General features: G+C 38.6%; 3 protein-coding genes across 3 annotated transcripts; 1 reads left to right on the forward strand and 2 right to left on the reverse strand.

Annotated features, from left to right (window-relative positions):
• Positions 1-677: 677 nt before the first annotated feature.
• Positions 678-6,643, reverse strand: rgs7bpa (regulator of G protein signaling 7 binding protein a). The gene is made up of 6 exons (XM_079898083.1): positions 6,056-6,643; positions 4,348-4,514; positions 2,853-2,983; positions 2,452-2,596; positions 1,632-1,702; positions 678-860 (listed from the first exon to the last, which is right to left on the reverse strand). Exons 1-6 carry the CDS (start codon positions 6,194-6,196, stop codon positions 769-771), a joined length of 747 nt encoding a protein of 248 aa, XP_079754209.1. The 5' UTR covers positions 6,197-6,643; the 3' UTR covers positions 678-768.
• A 1,283-nt stretch (positions 6,644-7,926) lies between these two features.
• On the reverse strand, positions 7,927-14,460 carry rnf180a (ring finger protein 180a; the record flags this gene model as incomplete). Its single annotated transcript, XM_079897989.1, has 4 exons — positions 7,927-8,129; positions 8,294-8,419; positions 10,560-10,791; positions 13,861-14,460. The coding sequence occupies 4 exons, from the start codon at positions 14,458-14,460 to the stop codon at positions 7,927-7,929; spliced, it is 1,161 nt and encodes a 386-aa protein (XP_079754115.1).
• A 3,089-nt stretch (positions 14,461-17,549) lies between these two features.
• On the forward strand, positions 17,550-19,376 carry htr1aa (5-hydroxytryptamine (serotonin) receptor 1A a). Its single transcript, XM_079897136.1, has one exon. The coding sequence runs from the start codon at positions 17,721-17,723 to the stop codon at positions 18,921-18,923; it is 1,203 nt and encodes a 400-aa protein (XP_079753262.1). The 5' UTR covers positions 17,550-17,720; the 3' UTR covers positions 18,924-19,376.
• The last annotated feature ends 292 nt before the right edge of the window (positions 19,377-19,668 follow it).

Genomic DNA, 19,668 nt, shown 5'->3' on the forward strand with positions numbered 1-19,668 from the left:
AGCAAGACCCATGCTGAGCCCCTCCAATCTGGACTTATATCACACCAGATGGACAGACATGCCATCCTTTACTGACAATCTCTTTAAAGGAATCACAGTTTTGAAAAATAATTCAGAGCGCTAGGTTTACATTGTATATGTACATCTCTAAAATGTCAATTTATAGATATATTCTTTATTTACAAAGGCTTCTTCAGGTATTTTATACTCCTAAAGGCTGAAACAAAAAGAAAAAAGTTACAGGATTTCGGTTTATGGAAGACTAAATAATACTGTAGTAAAAATATTGTAACAGCAAAAAAAAAAGAAAAAGCAGATCGAAAGAAACAACAGATACCACATTCACTCATGTTGTGCAGTATTAAAAAAAATAAGCATCGTAAATGTTAAACATCATAACCTTTGCTCTAATTAGCACTCTTGAACGCCTCATTACAACACCTGTCTTGACAAAAAGCACAGCGTATGAATCGTATGGATAAACATAGCTGTAGTCATATTACAAACCATTTTCTTTTACTAAGCATAATGTAGACAAACATTCATTTAATATGAAAATCTGTTGCACTGATCAAATATTATATAGTGTGTGTATGACTACTGATGTTACACAGATATTACTATTTATTCTCATAGCAGTAGGAAATTGGACAGAACTCACCAAAAGAAAGCACTGATTTGAGAAATGGCAGTAGTACTGTTGATTGGTGAGTGTCACACATTGTGAGGAAACGCAGTCATTTGTGACTGGATTCTGGGAGAGAGCTTTTAGCTGGACACCAGACAACAGAGGCCAAAGAAACGCCGCTTTCTCTGCCGGACCAACGGGTATGGCGTCAGATTCAACAAACTGCTGTCATCTGTATCAATACAAGAACAGACAGATAGAGATTAATACAGCGATACTTAAAGAATCGTATGCCGTTTTACATTCATTTAACTAAACGTTATTTCTAATTCCACATGTTAAAGTTTACCAAAAGTGTAAAAAAAAAAAAATCTATCTCAGCTGAAAATTTCATTTTGGAATAAAATCTGAATATTGCAAAAATAAATTGTAAATGGGCACAAAATGGAAATATTGTGCTTTTTGTGGAAACTACTGTATTTTCTGGCAAATAATCCTATTCAGTAAGGTTATCCTTAGTAAATAATTTATTACTAATAATAAATTACTGTTCAATTAAAAGTGATAGTAAATACATTTATAATGTTACAAAAGGTTATATTTAGTAAACACTGTTCTATTAATCAAAGAATCCTGAATAAAATGTACTGTATCACGGTTTGGACAAAAACATTAATAACAATAAATGTTTCTTTAGCACCAAATCACCATATTAGAAGGATTTCTGAAGGATCATGTGTGGAGAAATGATGCTGAAAGTTCAGCTTTGCATCACAGGAATAAATTTCATTTTAAAATATATTACGTTTTTTTTCTTTTTATTAAATAAATGCAACCTTTGTGAGCAAAAGGCTCTTCTTCTTTCAAAACAACAACAACAACAAAAAACAGTAGTATATGAACAATTTGAGACTTTGAGATGTGCCAAGTTTTTAATGAATTTATCTGCAATATTATCCAAAATAATCCGAAAGCTGACACTGAGAAAGTGTTGAGATATTACCTTGGTTCTTCAGTGGCAAAGGCATTGTCTCCCTGAGTTTGCTTAGCAGATTTTTCATTTCTGTCATGTCCCTAGAACATTGAGGAACCATTTCAGATTCACAATCAGTTACCGATGAAGAAAACTGACGATAAAGATCCTGTCAGGTAGCCTGACTACGTCAGACTTCGCACTTCCGCTCAATTTCATTTCGCTTCTGTACTCAGTCTGAGATAGCGACCGTTTTCCCCGTTTTCCTCCGGCCTGAAAACAGCCGGCCAATCAACGAACAGAGGGCGGGCTGAGAGCCGTGACGTAGACGCTGATTATACCGCGGATGCGTAGATTTATCTGCAAAAGTCGTTCACAGCCATGTTCACTCCGGTATTTCGCTCGATGGTTTTGTTTTCGCATCATACATGTTTTTACAGTGGAAGTTAAGATGCGGCTGAGCATGCGCATAACACACGCCATAACCAAACGTTATGTGATTGGCTTACGGGTAACCAATGATTTTAAACTTCAGACAAGCCCCCCCCCACCCCACCCCCCGCGAGAAAGAAAACGCTTTTCAATTATGCCATGCCAGACTCTGTCTACGAAGCAAAGCGAAGTAGCAGAGTTTGGTATTACCAGGCTACCTGTCAGGGGCCATTCACACAGAACACGTTTCAGTGGTTAAAAACGCGAACTGAACTTATTCTCGCAAAAAAGTCGAGAATAAAGTCTCGCAAAAGATGTGAGACGTGAGCACAACTGTTAAAGACGTCCATCTAGCACGTGTTTATATTCAAAGGCAATGGAAAAGTAGCACAGTGGAATGGCAGCTCAGACTATTCACCTCTCAATGTTCTCAATGTCTGTGGCCACCAGGACGTATGTCTGCGAACAGTCCGCTGGAGTGGAGGACGTTTCTTCCAAGATTGGAATGTCAGAGCTGTCCTCTTTCTTACCGTCTACCTTAGTTCCTCCTGCATAATGTTTCCCTGGAACACATACAGTAAGACATCACTGGCAGACTGTGTAGAGAAATAGAAATGGTCAAAATATGTCATGTCAAGATTTGACCCTTTGGCAACAGTCAACCTGCTCCCAGAACATCCATATTTTCATTTCTTATAAGCTCAAATCAGATAGAAATCACAGAAACTAACAGTATCAACTCCTGCAAACATTAAGCCACAAGCCAGGCTTCATCAACGTCAATTTCCTGTGACCGGTGTGGTGACCTCACAGCATTACCTTTTCTGTGGAGCTGCAGGGATCCCAGCAGACATACAGACTTCAGCATCTCCGTCAGGTACATTTCCAGACAGCACTGCAGCTGGATGAAGAGGCGGCAGATCTCCGGATGTATTTCTCCATCTTCTGGGCTGTGAAAAAAAGCATCAATAATGCATCTCAGATCTGGATTCTGTAGAGTTTTGGCCCCCTGCGCTTTTCAACATGTTTAATTTCTCACAAGTTACATACAGTATCCTTGCATTCATAAGCCTCACAGTCCACAACAAGTGACCACTGACAGAAATCACGAGTCTCAGACACATATGATGTCAGTTCTGGGCTATATAGCTAAAGCAAATATTTAGGAATTTTTCGATTTTTCGACGTTATTAAATATGTTGGTATTCATCTTTTACACTACTAAAACTGCTTACAACATCTGAAAGACCATCATTTCAACTAAACAGCCATTGTTGCCAAGTAGATTCTAAATCTTTAATGTACAGTAGGTAAAATACAGTAAAAAATAATCATGGCATGTCTTTAACACTAAATGAACACAAGGAAAATGTATATTTAATAATTTTCATTTATATGCACCGATATAACAATGCAAAAATATTTAAAAAATGTGAACCGGAGACTACTGTAAAAATTTCTCACTGATGAGGCAAATCGAATGCAAATCGAATTTTGAATTGATTCAGTGAAATGGTAACGGAACTGATTCACAGAATTGAATCAAACTTACCAGCACTAACACCAATTTTGCTACAGTTTAAATAAATTTGTCGTGCCATGGATCTAATTAAAATGACACTGTCTTTATGAAACTTAATGGCCAAATAAGAAGCCCATTAAAAACATGGCAATATTCAAGATCCCAGCAAAATCATAGGATGTTTGAATATTTCTGAGCAGCATGTTTACAAGGAAGTACAAACAATCTAGAGCTCTAAACACATTAGCTCAGTGGCCAGTGACAATTCTCAGAAAATCACATTTCTCTGAAGCCTACGCCTCTAATTTCTGCTCGGTAATTCCCATGTGGAATGCTGTAACATGGTGGATACTTTATTTTCCTGTTCTTGGATTACCTGGAACAGAGAGATGCACCAAACTCATGTAAGATAAATCATGTAACGTGTCCATTAGGCAAACCGTTTGCTCTTTGTTCCCTCCTCTCTATGGTAAAATTGTCATATTATATGATACGATTTTATAATAGCTCACGTGCTTATAAGATGTAATGAGTTAATAATGACTAGAGGTTTTCAAAAGGGGGTCCATGACACCTAGGGTGTCCGCATGGGTACTGCATGCCAATTACTGTTTGATAAAAAATGAAAAGAAAAAGTGTAAATCAAAAACAAAATATTAATTTCAGACAAAACTAAAGCACCTAAAGTTTAGCTAAATGTCTCATTGGCCCTCTCACATTAAAATGCAATATGTTAACATGTAATGTATAAATATATATAAAAAAATGACATTGTACATAAATATGTTTTACCCTGATATTGCAGAAAGGTTTTGATGTGCAGTCCGTGCCATCTCACAGCCTTTTGTGCGCGTCTTGTGCATTTCCGCACGAAGAGAGGGACAATCAGTGGAAATCTCTCCAATAGAGATAACCAACTCCCTATAGAGGGCCACAAGTGTATTGAACTCCTGGACAACCTGATGGAAGAGAGAAAAACAAAAGCAAACAAACTGAGAAAATATAGGGCTCACAAAACCATTTTAACCTTGAAAATGTATGAAGCAGATAAATAAAATGACTAAACATTGACGAAATGACATGTATCCAACTTGTCAAGACTTTTTTATTTTGAACAGAGAATGTCACAAAAACAGGCAATTTAGCACCTCAGGCGACATGCTCTTGCCATTTTTATCAATATTTGGTAGAAAGGATAAGCGTTCAATGGCAAGCAGTTTTAACATTTATGCCTTTAACTAGTATCTGTTTTTATGTTACTAATGCTTATTTTTAATTACTTGTAATCAGTGCTAGTGAAAAAAACATTCCTCAATCTCGGTTGAAATCGCCCCCTCTGAAGGCGGGACGGTCAGAGAAAGAGTGAGGGTACGCTATACAGATTAAAATATAGAAGTGTACCAGCCCACTTCGAGCACTGCTTGTAATGACTACTATGTTTATTTAATTTCACTAGTGATTATTCATTTAATATTAGTAGGCTACTTATTCAAATATTGACAGTATCTATTCAGTTAGTAACTAGCACTTATTCAATCACGACTAAAGTCCCTTTAAGGCAAGTAATTTCACTCGGCGGCCATCTTTGAAACGCCTCTTGGGCAGCTATTTCAGTCATGCAAGTAGTACAGCTCCTAACTCTTTGAATGAGGAAACATCAAATTCTCCAAAGCTGTTCAGCAAGCTTATGAGTAAATTTCATATTTGAAATCACCAGTGAAATCTGACACAAACCATCCCATAAATGTTGTTTCTTATGCTCAAATTTCAGACTGGTCCAGCCTATTTTATTTAGAAGGCAGCACTTTCTCTCATTCATAAGTAAAATGAGAAGGCTACACAGTTTTCTTTGTATATCTATAGTCTTTGCTCTCTCCTAGTAAAAGTGACAAGTAACTTACAACATTTTGCATATTTTTGCTCAGATGTCAATTATTCACTTCCAACAAGTAGCTGAGTAGTAGGCTAGCTATACAGGATAGTTAGTCAATTTAAAATAATGCCAGCACTTAATAAACAATTGGAAGACATGTTAGTCATAAGCGAACAGTTGATATCTGCACCACAGATCGACATAGATGTGAAAATTTCAAGGCAACTGCATGGTCAATGTTAAAACGGCTTGCCACAAGCTTTCTGCCTGTTAACGGGGCAAAGACTCCTCAAACACAACACACGAGCTTAACAAATGTGCTGCAGTTTATCCCAAAATAGAGTATCGCTCACTCCAAGCCATAATCTGTCAAATGAAACGTTGTTTCTGGAAAACCAGTTAGAAAAAGGAAGCTGGAACTACCGCAGCACAATAGGACAAGTCACTAAACCTCAAAGCCAAAGCATTCTTTTTTCTTTTCTTTTTTTTTCACGTCCCTAGTGTCGCATTATACATTTAGGATGTTGCCACTTCTGCAGAATCCAGCGTGAATTTGAAATGGTGGTTGAACAATCAGCAGGAATCATAGCGGAATAATGCTGTGGGTCATGACGCAGGCATACGCACCATTCTGCAGTCCGCTACAGCACGCTGAGCTTCGCTGCTCTCCCGGCGCTCCGACTCTCTGGACGGGGGCTTACTGCCGATCTGGAAAATGGTCCCGGCAGTTCTGGGGCGGTTTTTGCGCCCATTCGGTGCAGAACTCATGCATACACATCAAGTGAAGAAACTGCCCTGATATAAAACGCTGACTGATCAATATAGCCTACTGCCACTCGTTTGGAAAAATGTCTTACTCAATTGATCGATCTGCCCGTGTCTTGCTCCTGGATTCTCTCCGCATCGCCACGATGCAGAAGCCGAGTCACCTTCATTCACTCCTGCAGAGAGCTGAAGTGTCCTTGCAGGGTTTCGTCTTCTTCAGCAGAGAGAAATGCGATAACAAAGAACCAGATGCAAACATGTCTTGATGCCCCGTATAGCCCTTCAACGCAGAAATAACACCTCCCCGCGACAATACTCGCTACTTGAGATAGACTAATATGTGCCGCAAGTTGAAATGATACACTCTATATGGCGTTTATTGAGAGTAGGTAGCAGAAGGTGATCTAAGAGCGCTATTCTAACCTTGATAGGTGCAGTTGCTTGAGGCATGACGTGGATGAACACACTGCACTCTCATAGGATGAGAATACTAATGCAACAGATTCACCAACTCACCAACTCAGATTCACCCATCTCAAATGAGTCTTATTAAACATTAATACAAGTAAAGTATCTACTTATGGTTGGTTATTAGGAAATGTTTTTTTTGTGTGTGTGTGGTTGAATCATAGGCTACTGTTTATTGTCATAAATCCTAATTGTGTAAAAAGCTAGAAGCACAATTAGACCTAATGGCAGCCTGTTGTGTTGTTATCTGGCAAACCACTATAGATAAACCACTGCATTTGCGATTTTCTAATGTCATTTGTATGTGTATGCAGATGGTTGAGATAGAACAATAGCATGTCTAAACAACAAGGACTGAACAAAGCTTCCAAAGGATTATAAAACCTTTCTTTTGACATGAATTTTATCAAAGTGCAGGAAAAGATTTATACTATTAAAGATTTCTCTTCTGCTTCATGTTATTGTTTTTAATATTTTTTATTTAAGTAAATAGCCTATAAAATTAATGTCATGTAAAAGTATTACTTGAATATAAAATCTACATCCTCAATATAAAATAATAATAACAACAATCATTTTCCTCTGAAATAATCTGTGGCCAGGAGACAATAACAGCAAATTAAAGTAATTACTTAAGTCAAATGCAAACTTAATGGAACAAATAAGAAGAAAAAAAAAAGTTATCTCGGATCGCAAAAGTCTGTTGTTTTACATAATAGTGGTATAATTACTTATCTAAGACAACAAATTGAGAATTAGTTATTGAGACCACACAAATAACCTTTATGGCCAATTGAGAATTACTGTAAAAACAAACAAGAACGGTTTTAAATGAGATGTTATAATCCTATGGATAGTTTAGAAGCTGACAGGCAGCTATGGATAGTTTAGTTCACAAACCTGAGCACTGCACTTTGGAAATTAGATGTAAGAGAAGACCCTTCACTAAATATAAAGCAAGTGAATACAACTTGAAGTGAAATGAAGAGTCCACTCGTGTGGTTATCCATGCTAAGCTGCACACAGTTGGCCAAAATTCGGACTGAAAGCAAACAGATGTTAGGCAAACCACAAACTCATTAATCATCTTTGTGGTAAACAGATCATCAAGCTTTGCAATGCATGGATTCATTTTGCTCTGTGATGATCGGTTGGCGTTTCCTACACGTATAGTCCAGAAGCAGCTCCTACGACTCCTTTTTTGCCGACCTCTCTATTGTCCTAAGAGTTCAGAAACACTGCAGACAGCTTCTCGTGCCTTCTCTTTAAAAAGAGAGGAAGAAGAAATAGCAGAAGAAGCAGAAGATAATGAAGCCAATGACCCAGTTGACGGAGTATATATAGATGATCACCATGTCCATGTCAAATCGCCAGCCATGCGAATCATCCTCAAAGTTGAAGGAATCAAGCCTGTAGCCCCCGTGAGGGAACTGGCGTCTGCCAATTGGACTTGCCTGCCTTTGAAAGCCTAAGAAAGACAGATATAGATAAAGAGTGGGAGAGAGGAAGAAAGACAGAGAGCAAGACAAAGCACAATGACTATTACAATGAACATTATACCATATGAAGAATAACTGAATCTGCAGAGTTTATTTATGGTGGAATTCGGTGAAATAGATTAATAGGCTTTACCTCCGAAAATGCGAAAGAGTTTACGGCAGCTCGGAAGAGGCCATTTTGCACAGCTCGCTTTCTGGAAATTTTGCTTCCGAGACAGGTATTCCTTCGGGAAGAACGTACGAGCTGTATGGTTCAGTTCTGTGAAGAGTGGGATGTGTGAATTTATTTATCTGTGAATCATTAATGCTCTCAATGCAATGTGCATTAAAGTGCATTACTTTCAGAAAGCCCAGACTCATTTTACATTTATTATATCTATCTCATAAGTTGTCTCTCAGATCAGATCCTGTCTGCTATATTTTTTGTCACATTTAGTTTGACAATCAATAAGAGCCTTTTCTGTTCAATCGCTGTCAAAAAGCACACACTGAGTTAACATAAAGGAATTGTCCTTACTTTTCATTGCACTACCTTGCAAAACTATAGCAGACTACAGTAAAGCTCAGCAGTAAATATCTAGTTTACTTTTTTTGACCCATCTTTCTCAGCTCTTTCATCCTCTTCCAGCTCTTATACACCAGTACTCTCAGGTCCTTTAATTCACATCTACTTTGCTGAGTAGATTATTCACTGTCATGAACTTTTCCCCTCAGATCTCATCTTAAGATCTATTCTCACAGTACTTCTCCTCTCGGCACTGTTTCTTTGTCTTCCAGAACAGTTTGAGGGCCGACCCAGAAGCCTAATGCTCCATGGGTTCCCTTGGGAATTTATAATGGGTTTGTAGTCTCTATCCTTTCTTATTATCAACTATCTATCTGATCTATCTTCTAAGTTCCCCAAATTATTGCAGAAAATCTCAACAACAACATATATTATTATAATATAATAATAATAATAATATATTATTAAATAATATAAAATGTAAAATAATCAGAGGTGGACAGAGTACACAACTTCCTTCCTTACTTGAGTGAAAGTACAGATACTGGTCAAATATAACTCTGTTACAAGTAAAAGTTGTAAAGACCGATTTTTACTTTACTTAAGTAAAAGTACAGAAGTACTCGTTTTTAAAAGTACTTAAGTATCAAAAGTAAAAAGTAAATGTCAATGCATTGTATTATTATTGCTGCATTGTTGTAATACTCACAGTACCCATATGCCTCTGAATCTATGCCTGCCTACCTACCCTCACATCAATATCAAATTTATTTCTTGCAGTTCCAGTAGTGGGATTGAATGTGAGATTGAATAAGTGCACTCAATGTTGTCCACAATGGTTTCGGACACCCAAATGGCTGTTCCCTTAAATAGTGCCCTATTTAAAGTTTTTTGGCTTTTATATGCTAGCCTTACTGTTATCTATAAGCTAGTGTGCTCCAAAACAATGACAAGATTCGCATTTAGAAGACCAACGTTGAAAATGAAAATCAGGTTGATGTCAGAATCCAACTGAATCCAATGTTAATTTCCAACGTTGGAAAGACGTTGTATTGTGGTTGAAAATGAAAATCGGGTTGACGTCAGAAACCAACAAAAAAAAAGTTTAACAACTTTAACAACTTAAAACTTACATGACATTTCTCACTAGCGAGGTAATAACGGCTCTGTTCTTGGAGAAGATAAACTTACAGTTTTGCTGAGGCGCTGCTGCCGAACACTGTTGAGAGACTCACTAACGTTAATTCATAAACGATTAATCTCTCTCTCTCTCTCTCTCTCTCTCTCTCTCTCTCTCTCTCTCTCTCTCTCTCTCTCTCAGAGCCGTTATTACCTCGCTAGTGAGAAATGTCATGTAACTTTTAAGTTGTTAAACTATTTTACTGACAAAATCGTCAGAGCCGCGCTAACACACACATTTCTGTTCAAGTGTGTGAACTGTGTGTGCGCGTTTGAGTGGGAGAGAGAGCGGGAGAAAGAGTGTGCTTTCCGTACATAATAACGTCTCTCTCTCTCTCTCTCTCTCTCTCTCTCTCTCTCTACTGCATTAAAAACTGAATTCTGCTATCAGTGGCTGAAGCCTCCATTACTAGCTATAAAATGACCTTTTGTAATTAGCAATGGAGGCTTCGGATTAGATGCATAAGAAATTAGTCCTACATAGCCTACAAGAGAATGTAAGGACAAAAACCTGACAAATGTCTTGAAATACATGATCTAAACTAAAGAATGTTTTGAGGTGTTAACCATAGTATAGGCGGAATAATTGACTCTGGGCCGTTGATTTATTGAAAAATAATGCACACCCAATAATTCAATATTATTTTTAACATTATAAGTCACATTTATAAAAAGATCCCAGACATTTCAAGATGTATTTTTTCCTGAAGCAAACCTTTCTGGAAGAAAACATGTGTTATGGTGGTTCTGCACAATGGACAGGGTGTATTGGTGGGGCAGTTCTTGGCCAGTGTCCGCAGACAAGGCTCACAGAAGACGTGGCTGCAGGGATGGCACATGTATGGACTGAAGTAGACATCCAGACACACTGCACAGATATAGCCTTCACGATCCCGGCTGGGCAGCTCCTCATCCTCACTGCTGCTAGATGGGTTCCCTGTAGAGCTCTTCAACAGAGAGGAGATGACTCAGTGCTGTTAAACTCAACAATCTGGTGAGCTTCACCTTTACTAGGGAGCATCGCTTTCAATGTTATTCTGATGGTTCGTATAAACAGTGTTTTAACTTGACCTTTAACACACTTGGTTGTTGGACTATTAAGCACAAGACTCCTCTGATGCATAGGGACTGTCTGCATAATTACAGCTCTCCCGCCCATTGGGACATCCAGAGACATGCTCCTTTTTCCCTAGTTGTGTCATTAACACCAAATACACATCTCATAAAAGTCTCCACATCCCACTTGACAACCCTGGATATCATATGGAATTTTTAAATGTCTCCATTAGGTTTACATGCTTCCAAGGTAAAAAAACACTTTAATTTTCTCACAATTTACATTGCAGTATCACCTGTTTTCTCACAGAGTATGAAATGGTTCAATTCACTAAAGGATTCTAACTTCATCTTTTTTTACTGAGAACCTGCTGTGGTCTGATTGGTCAGATGGCCCAGTCTGTTGTGATTGGTGTATTGCTTTCAGGATGTGTTGGAAACCAAACGCCTATTACCATATCTGAATTTCAGCTCTGGAGGCTCCCTCACCTGTATACACAGTGATACAAATAGTAACAATGCCGTTGGTTTTACCATATCAATTTGAGCCCGAGTCCATATCCTCATCCTATTGAACTACATGCAAAGTGGATTTGCTTTCGCAGCACATAAAACAGCATCTTCTCGACATGTTAGCCTCAGCTACAACAACAATGTTTGACGTTGTGTCAACAGGCAGCTAGTGAACAGTGTTTGGGAAAGTTACTTTTAAAAGTATGCGTTGCAATATTGTGTTAATCCCTAAAAAAGTTTCAAATTGTTTTTTATGTTACTTTTTATGGAAAGTAATGTGCTACTTTTTCTCATCTGGGCTGGGCTTGCTTGTTTGTTAAAAAAAAAAAAAAAAAAAATTGGCAAATGTTTTATTGGCAAATGTAATGGCCTTTTCACACCAAAAGTGAAATGAATAAGCCTCAGTATAAGGTTATACAAACAAAACTTTCAGCTTCAGCAATAAAAAAGTCATTTTTGCTTATTGTACAGCTGAATTGGATAACTAGAGGTCAGCAAAGACATTAGTTATTAAAGTGACAATAAATACACAAAGTATATTTGTATTATTTAACATATTTCATTATTGCAGGTTTGCGTAATATTTCACTGTTTTTATTCATTTTGAGGTATACTGAATCTGTTTTTGTGCAAGTGAGATGAATAAATGCATGCTCACATTTAGTCATAGAACTACAATAACCATCATGTTTACAAAGCGTCTGCACTTACTCCCGATTTCCCTCAACATGAGGACAGGTTTTCAGTCAATAAATGGGGAAACAAAGTATTTATTTATTTACTTATTTGAAAAAGTATCTCCGGTATTTGCTGTAAATTTAAAAGAAATGTGTTACTTTACTAGCTAACTGAAAAAAGTAATCTGATTACGTAACTCACATTACTTGTAAAGCATTACCCCCAACACAGCCAATGAAGACCATACAGTAGGCAGGCATTATGCAAATGTGTTAAATAAATAATTAACAAGAGTATTTTAACTGGTATGCCATGCCACACTGTACCAAAAAGATGTTGTGTGCTCTCCAAAAGGGGGAAAAACTGCCTGCAACTCGAAGGATTTACGTTCTCTTCACTGTTTTATGAAGGGTCCTTACCTCCTCCTGCCAAATCACAACTCACCCCTCTTCTAGCCACTGGACAATTAGAAATGCATTTGAGTAGGCTGTAGTAATCAGACCAAAACCAGTGAATTACTGGACCAGTGGTTTCTAAGAGCAGTTGTCTATGGTTTGTAATTTCTTATGAGACACTTTTGGCTGTGAAGAGAAACATCCACTTGAAATTTTACAACAGTGATACAGTGAGCGTTAATGCTGGTGAATGGGTTTATTGCATTGATTTGAGAATCCCTAATGCAGAACCTGTTGATTGTTAAAAGGTGCCCTCTACTGGAAAATTATACATTCTGTGTTAATGATCCAGGAGTGATCATTCAGCTTTATATTGGGCTAGCAAAAAAAAAAAAAAAAAAGGAAGAAGCAGTGAATAATATTTTTAAATATATGAATATATGAAAGGGATAATGTGCCAGCCAGTTATTATTGCAAAATATATTATTTTAATTTTAATAAATATTAATTTGAGAAAAATATTTTAAGAAAAAGTTGTCCAGCACAACAGAAAATAATCAGTCTAGCAACAAAACAAACACTGAAACAAAAAATCACAAAATTCATATATAAGCCTATTATTGTTATTGTTATTATTATTATCTGCAATCAGTTACTTGTTGTTCATGGGTGGTGTATCCATTGTACCATTGTGTTTCCATTGTTTTAACTGAAAACTCATTGCAATGTCAAAAGTTTCATATCATAAAAATAATAGACCTACAGTAATAGACGTGAAAATACTAACTTAATATTTCAGAGGGTACTTCATAAAAATATTTGAGGTTAAAAGAGTTTGGCTGACAAACGGAAGTATTATCTCTGAGCTTGATAATATATCAACATCTTATTCGCATGTTCACGGTTCTCTGATATTGGTTAAAGACCACATGACACGCAAGTAAACAAATTAAATATTTCACTTTTTCCCCATTTCTTTTATTTTTAAATTATTTCTTTATGTTTGACATTTTTATGATTAAATCAATTAGCTTTTCATCAACTCACAAAAACGAATAATAAATGAATTATATTACATTTTTTCATTAAATCGGTATTTATTTATATATTAATTTAATATTTTGGCACCAACTTTACGGAGAAAACTTCAAAGCATATCATCTTAAGTTTGTTAATGCATTGTCTTTTTCATTTCAAGAACAATTGATAGACAGAGACTTGGAGTGATTGCAAAGGAGCTGATCTTATATTCTCACTTCTGAGCTAATATCCTGACAGAAAAGCATTGGTCTGTCACACATCAATCCCAGCTTGAACTGCTTTTGAAAGAAAAGCTGCTATTACAGCTCTTGTAAGTGTGTGTTTATGCTTCACCTGCACGTTCTCCTGCTGCTGGTTCTGTCTGCAGCGCTCTCTCCTCCTCTGTCTCCTCCTCAGGCTCTTCAGTCGTTTCCTCTCTCTCTTGCTCAGCCTGCGTTCCCCAGTGGGAGTAGGTGTGAGCAGGGATGAAGTCACTCTGCCAACCTCCTGTTCCTCCTCAGAGCTGCTGAGAGACATCAGAGGAGCTCTGTGGTTGAAGGAGCTGCCAGCTCCCTGATCTTCGCGAGAGCCTCTGATAATATCCGATCTAACAGGATCAAGATCGGACCTCCTCGAAAGCATCATAGCCCTACTATAGGGAGGCTGAGCAGGAGGGCTTATCCGATGGCATGGGGAAGTGGAGGCCTGCTGGCTGGCTGTGGACCTCAGCGTATGTCCAGTGAGGACATCACAGTCTGGAAAGAGCAGATGAGAGAATCCTCGTGGGGAGTGTCGCCCCCTGTAGTGAGCCTCTCGACGGGTATCCATATAGTCCAGACTGAACGCTTTCCTGTGGGCAAGTCTGACTCCAAGTGTGGCCCTCTGCAGGGGCCTGACCTCCAAGCACAGGGCCTCAGCAGTACGCCCACGATCCTCTCCTCCATGTGAGCCCATCTCCGAGATCAGACAACTCACTGGCGAAACAAGTCCTCCCCCCCACTGCACCCAACTCTGCAGCAGAACGGGAAACATTTGAGTTCATTGTTGAAGAGGTGAGCAGGAACATACTGGCCCCCTGAGTCCTTTTGCACTGTTGACAAAGGTAAAGCCCCCTAAATAGTGGCAGTTCAGCGACCCAATTGTCTCTAGGGGCCTATAGAATTCAAACAGCTCACAATGCATGCATTGTTATAAGGGTGGTAAAATTAGGTGAAATAACTAGACCAACCTTTTTCAAAAGACACGGTCAGCTCTTTTTCTATCTGAACAATTGGCAGCATATGGGAATTTGAGTCTTGCTGACTGAAACGAAACACGTGCTCATTTCATACAGTTTGTGTGGTCTTATTCTTGGAGCTTTATTACTATAGTGATTAATTTACAAGTGCAAGTAAACAATTCTTTTCACAAAATTATATATATATATGTGTGTGTGTGTGTGTGTGTGTGTGTGTGTGTGTGTGTGTGTGTGTGTGTGTGCGTGTGTGTTTTAATATTTTGAATTAAATATTACATAATAATATAATATGAAATAAAATAATATATACACTCACCTAAAGGATTATTAGGAACACCATACTAATACTGTGTTTGACCCCCTTTCGCCTTCAGAACTGCCTTAATTCTACGTGGCATTGATTCAACAAGGTGCTGAAAGCATTCTTTAGAAATATTGGCCCATATTGATAGGATAGCATCTTGCAGTTGATGGAGATTTGTGGGATGCACATCCAGGGCACGAAGCTCCCGTTCCACCACATCCCAAAGATGCTCTATTGGGTTGAGATCTGGTGACTGTGGGGGCCATTTTAGTACAGTGAACTCATTGTCATGTTCAAGAAACCAATTTGAAATGATTCGAGCTTTGTGACATGGTGCATTGTCCTGCTGGAAGTAGCCATCAGAGGATGGGTACATGGTGGTCATAAAGGGATGGACATGGTCAGAAACAATGCTCAGGTAGGCCGTGGCATTTAAACGATGCCCAATAGGCACTAAGGGGCCTAAAGTGTGCCAAGAAAACATCCCCCACACCATTACACCACCACCACCAGCCTGCACAGTGGTAACAAGGCATGATGGATCCATGTTCTCATTCTGTTTACGCCAAATTCTGACTCTACCATCTGAATGTCTCAACAGAAATCGAGACTCATCAGACCGGGCAACATTTTTCCAGTCTTCAACTGTCCAATTTTGGTGAGCTTGTGCAAATTGTAGCCTCTTTTTCCTATTTGTAGTGGAGATGAGTGGTACCCGGTGGGGTCTTCTGCTGTTGTAGCCCATCCGCCTCAAGGTTGTGCGTGTTGTGGCTTCACAAATGCTTTGCTGCATATCTCGGTTGTAACGAGTGGTTATTTCAGGCAAAGTTGCTCTTCTATCAGCTTGAATCAGTCGGCCCATTCTCCTCTGACCTCTAGCATCAACAAGGCATTTTCGCCCACAGGACTGCCGCATACTGGATGTTTTTCCCTTTTCACACCATTCTTTGTAAACCCTAGAAATGGTTGTGCGTGAAAATCCCAGTAACTGAGCAGATTGTGAAATACTCAGACCGGCCCGTCTGGCACCAACAACCATGCCACACTCAAAATTGCTTAAATCACCTTTCTTTCCCATTCTGACATTCAGTTTGGAGTTCAGGAGATTGTCTTGACCAGTACCACACCCCTAAATGCATTGAAGCAACTGCCATGTGATTGGTTGATTAGATAATTGCATTAATGAGAAATTGAACAGGTGTTCCTAATAATCCTTTAGGTGAGTTTATATAGCAATATAGAAATGTGTGTAAAATGTATATTAATATAAAATGCATGATATATTTTGATAATGATCCTTTAATTTTAACATTTTAATTTTAATGTACATTTCAATGGATAACAATGGATTTGTTGTTGGTTATTTCAAGAAAATGTTAAATCAATTTAATGCAATTTTTAAACAAAATACATTGTAAATATGAAACATTAATAGACTATTCAAATATTGATTTTTAATTTAAATGATAGAAAAAGATAACGCTAAAAAATTAAAACATGTAAACAACTTAAACCAAAGAGACATTCAAGTTGAATGTCATTGCATAAGGTAATAATGGGTTAGGGATTATATGATGTAATGTTTATTAATATTAATAATCCATTTCGAAATCATGCTCTCAAACCCTTTTCTGTTTTAATCATCCGAGTATGTTGTCGGCATTGCTATAGCCAGAGTTATAAATGTATTGATATTATTTATATTCAAGCGCTTTTGAGAGAAAATCTATGCTGCATGGTGTTGAGAGTGATCTGAGTCGTTAGGAAACGGGGTCTCGTTCGATACTTCGCCGTCATTAATGTTCTTTCATCTTTTTGCCATGCTTTCACCAGATGGCAGCAGATTTCCGTTCTGGGTAACATGGAACTGTCCATGGTGCTGAATGTGTTTTTTTTCTGATGCATCTCTACAAGAAGTCACAGAGTGTATATTCTAATAATTCTAATAATCATCAAACTGTTAATGATATTCGAAAGCATCGTCATTATACTGGTTTTACTGGTCAGTTTTGCAATGAGCATATAATAATGAATATATTATTTGTATACGTTTTCAATTCATTAGTTGTTCACAGAATGATATGCTCTGTAAAGTATTTTTCATCTTTCTTTCCAACCTTTTAACTTATATAGCCATTTGTTTTCTTCAACTTTTTTTTTTCTTCCAGATATATTTCAAGCTGATATTTTTCATTAGTAAGGAAATCCAAATTGGTTGGAAAAAGTGCAATTAGTTTAGCACTGCAAAAATAAAATAAACAAATATAAAAGTTTTAGAGGGCTGTTAAAAAAAAAAAAAAAAAAAAAAAAATCATTTTGTGCCTTAATTGACAACCAAGAGACAATTGACCAAGCACGTTCTTGAATTTGTGTGCTCACCTTTCATAACATCAACTGTTGATTATCTCAAAACATATCAGAATAGCTCATATCCTAAATACAACTTTGTACTACTTTAAAGCTTGCACGACAGCTCTGCAAAGTGCGCGCGCAAACCTCTCAACCATCTCTGACGCACTTAGCACGTCTCGTATAAATGAATTCACTTCGTCACTGGGCGCCAATGATCGCAGCTCGAGCGTGCGGCACTTCCTGAGCCCGGAGCCCGCCATGCGTCTTCAGAGCAGCGAGGTGACCGGCGCGAGGGACTGTTTCTGAGTGACCGCTCTCACCATGGAGAGTTACAACAACACCACAGAAAGCCAAGACTGGAGCGGGAACGAGACGACAGTTAGTGAAGTTGCTCTGTGTTACCAAATAATCGGCTCGCTTTTCCTGGCTGCGTTAATTCTGTTTGCCATATTGGGAAACGCGTGTGTCATCGCTGCCATCGCCTTGGAGAGATCGCTTCAGAATGTGGCCAACTATCTTATCGGCTCTCTGGCCGTCACAGACCTCATGGTGTCGGTGCTGGTACTACCCATGGCAGCCCTGTATCAGGTTTTGAACAAATGGACTTTGGGACAGGAGATGTGCGATATTTTCATCTCTCTTGACGTGTTGTGCTGCACCTCTTCCATCCTGCACCTGTGCGCAATCGCTTTGGATAGGTTCTGGGCCATCACCGATCCCATAGACTATGTGAATAAAAGGACCCCCAGAAGAGCGGCTATCTTGATCAGCCTCACTTGGCTAATAGGATTTTCCATTTCCATTCCGCCCATGTTGGGTTGGAGGAAACCAGAGGACCGGGCAGACCCCGACGCGTGCACAATCAGCCAAGACCACGGGTACACCATCTACTCAACTTTTGGAGCTTTCTACATCCCCCTCATCCTCATGCTGGTCCTCTACGGGCGGATATTCAAAGCGGCGAGGTTTCGTATAAGGAAAACGGTGAAGAAACCCGAGAAAGCCAAAATCGCGGACAAATGCCTCGCGGTGTCTCCGGCGCTTTTCCCGAGGAAGGCGAACAGCGAGCTGGGCAAAACTTGGAGGCGAAGCGTGGAGCCGCAACTGTGCGTAAACGGAGCGCTGAAACACGCGGAGGACGGAGAGTCGTTCGAGATCACAGAAGTTCAAACCGTCTCCAAAAACCACCTGAGCCTGCCCAACAACCCTCAGCCGTGCTTCGAGAATAGAAGCGAGAAAAACACGGAAGCGAAGCGCAAAGTGGCTCTGGCCAGAGAGCGCAAAACGGTCAAGACTCTGGGAATCATTATGGGCACGTTCATTTTCTGCTGGCTGCCCTTCTTCATCGTGGCGCTTGTTTTGCCTTTCTGTCAAGATTGTTTTATGCCCGAGTGGCTGAGGGCAGTCATTAACTGGCTCGGATACTCCAACTCACTTTTGAATCCCATCATATATGCGTACTTTAACAAAGACTTCCAGAACGCATTTAAGAAGATCTTGAAATGCAAATGTATTAGACAGTGAACGAAGCTATTTGATGGAGGCTAATATGCAGATATTGATTGTTAAAGAACTGCTCTAAAGGCATTAATGGACAGTACTTCAGCACAAGAAGAGTTAGAGCTCTGTCCTTGTGTATTTGTTTATCTGTGAAATTAATCTGCTTTCACCACAACACAATGTGCATATGGATTCAGATTAGATCAAGACTCTCAGACCAGCTGAGTTTGTGCATTAAACAATAAAGCCCTTAAAAATGCTTTTGTTTTATACTGTACATGATGAAAGGCACCATTCTCCGAGCAAGGAGCTGTTGGTGGGATTGTAAGCACACAGAGACACCAATATCCAGCAGATTATTAATGTAGAAAAATGTAATGTGAAATCATTTCTCTTACATCTGTTTGTTTTCAGCAGAGTTTTCTTATATGACATAGACTGACTGGAAATACCTTGAAATAAAAACATAAATCTAGATCACAAACAATTCACTGTATTTGAATCATTGCAGTTGGGAAGGCTTGGAAAAAGCTTGCAAGGGAAATGTACACATTACCACATTCAGATGTACAATTCAAGAAAGTAATGAACAAAAATATCAATTATATCTATATTATAAATTCACATTCATAAACAAGTTAGTATAATGCAGTCTTACAAAAGGAACTTGCTAAAAAGGATTATTATGCTCTTTTTTTCTTCGTTTGGCACATAAAGAAGCTTCTCTTAATTCAAAGATGTTTAATTTGCACATGGACATCAAATGAAA

The sequence above is a fragment of the Squalius cephalus genome (genome assembly GCF_949319135.1).
Source record: "Squalius cephalus genome assembly, chromosome: 16".
NCBI classification, from domain to species: Eukaryota; Metazoa; Chordata; class Actinopteri; order Cypriniformes; family Leuciscidae; genus Squalius; species Squalius cephalus.

Coding starts and splice junctions, on each gene's coding strand:
- rgs7bpa (XM_079898083.1), bottom strand. CDS start 6,196: ATGAGTTCTGCACCGAATGGGCGCAAAAACCGCCCCAGAACTGCCGGG. Junction 2,984..4,347: donor AACCTTTCTGCAATATCAGG/GTAAAACATATT, acceptor TTTTTTTCACAG/CCCAGAAGATGGAGAAATAC. Junction 1,703..2,451: donor GACATTGAGAACATTGAGAG/GTGAATAGTCTG, acceptor TCAATGTTCTAG/GGACATGACAGAAATGAAAA.
- htr1aa (XM_079897136.1), top strand. CDS start 17,721: ATGGAGAGTTACAACAACACCACAGAAAGCCAAGACTGGAGCGGGAAC.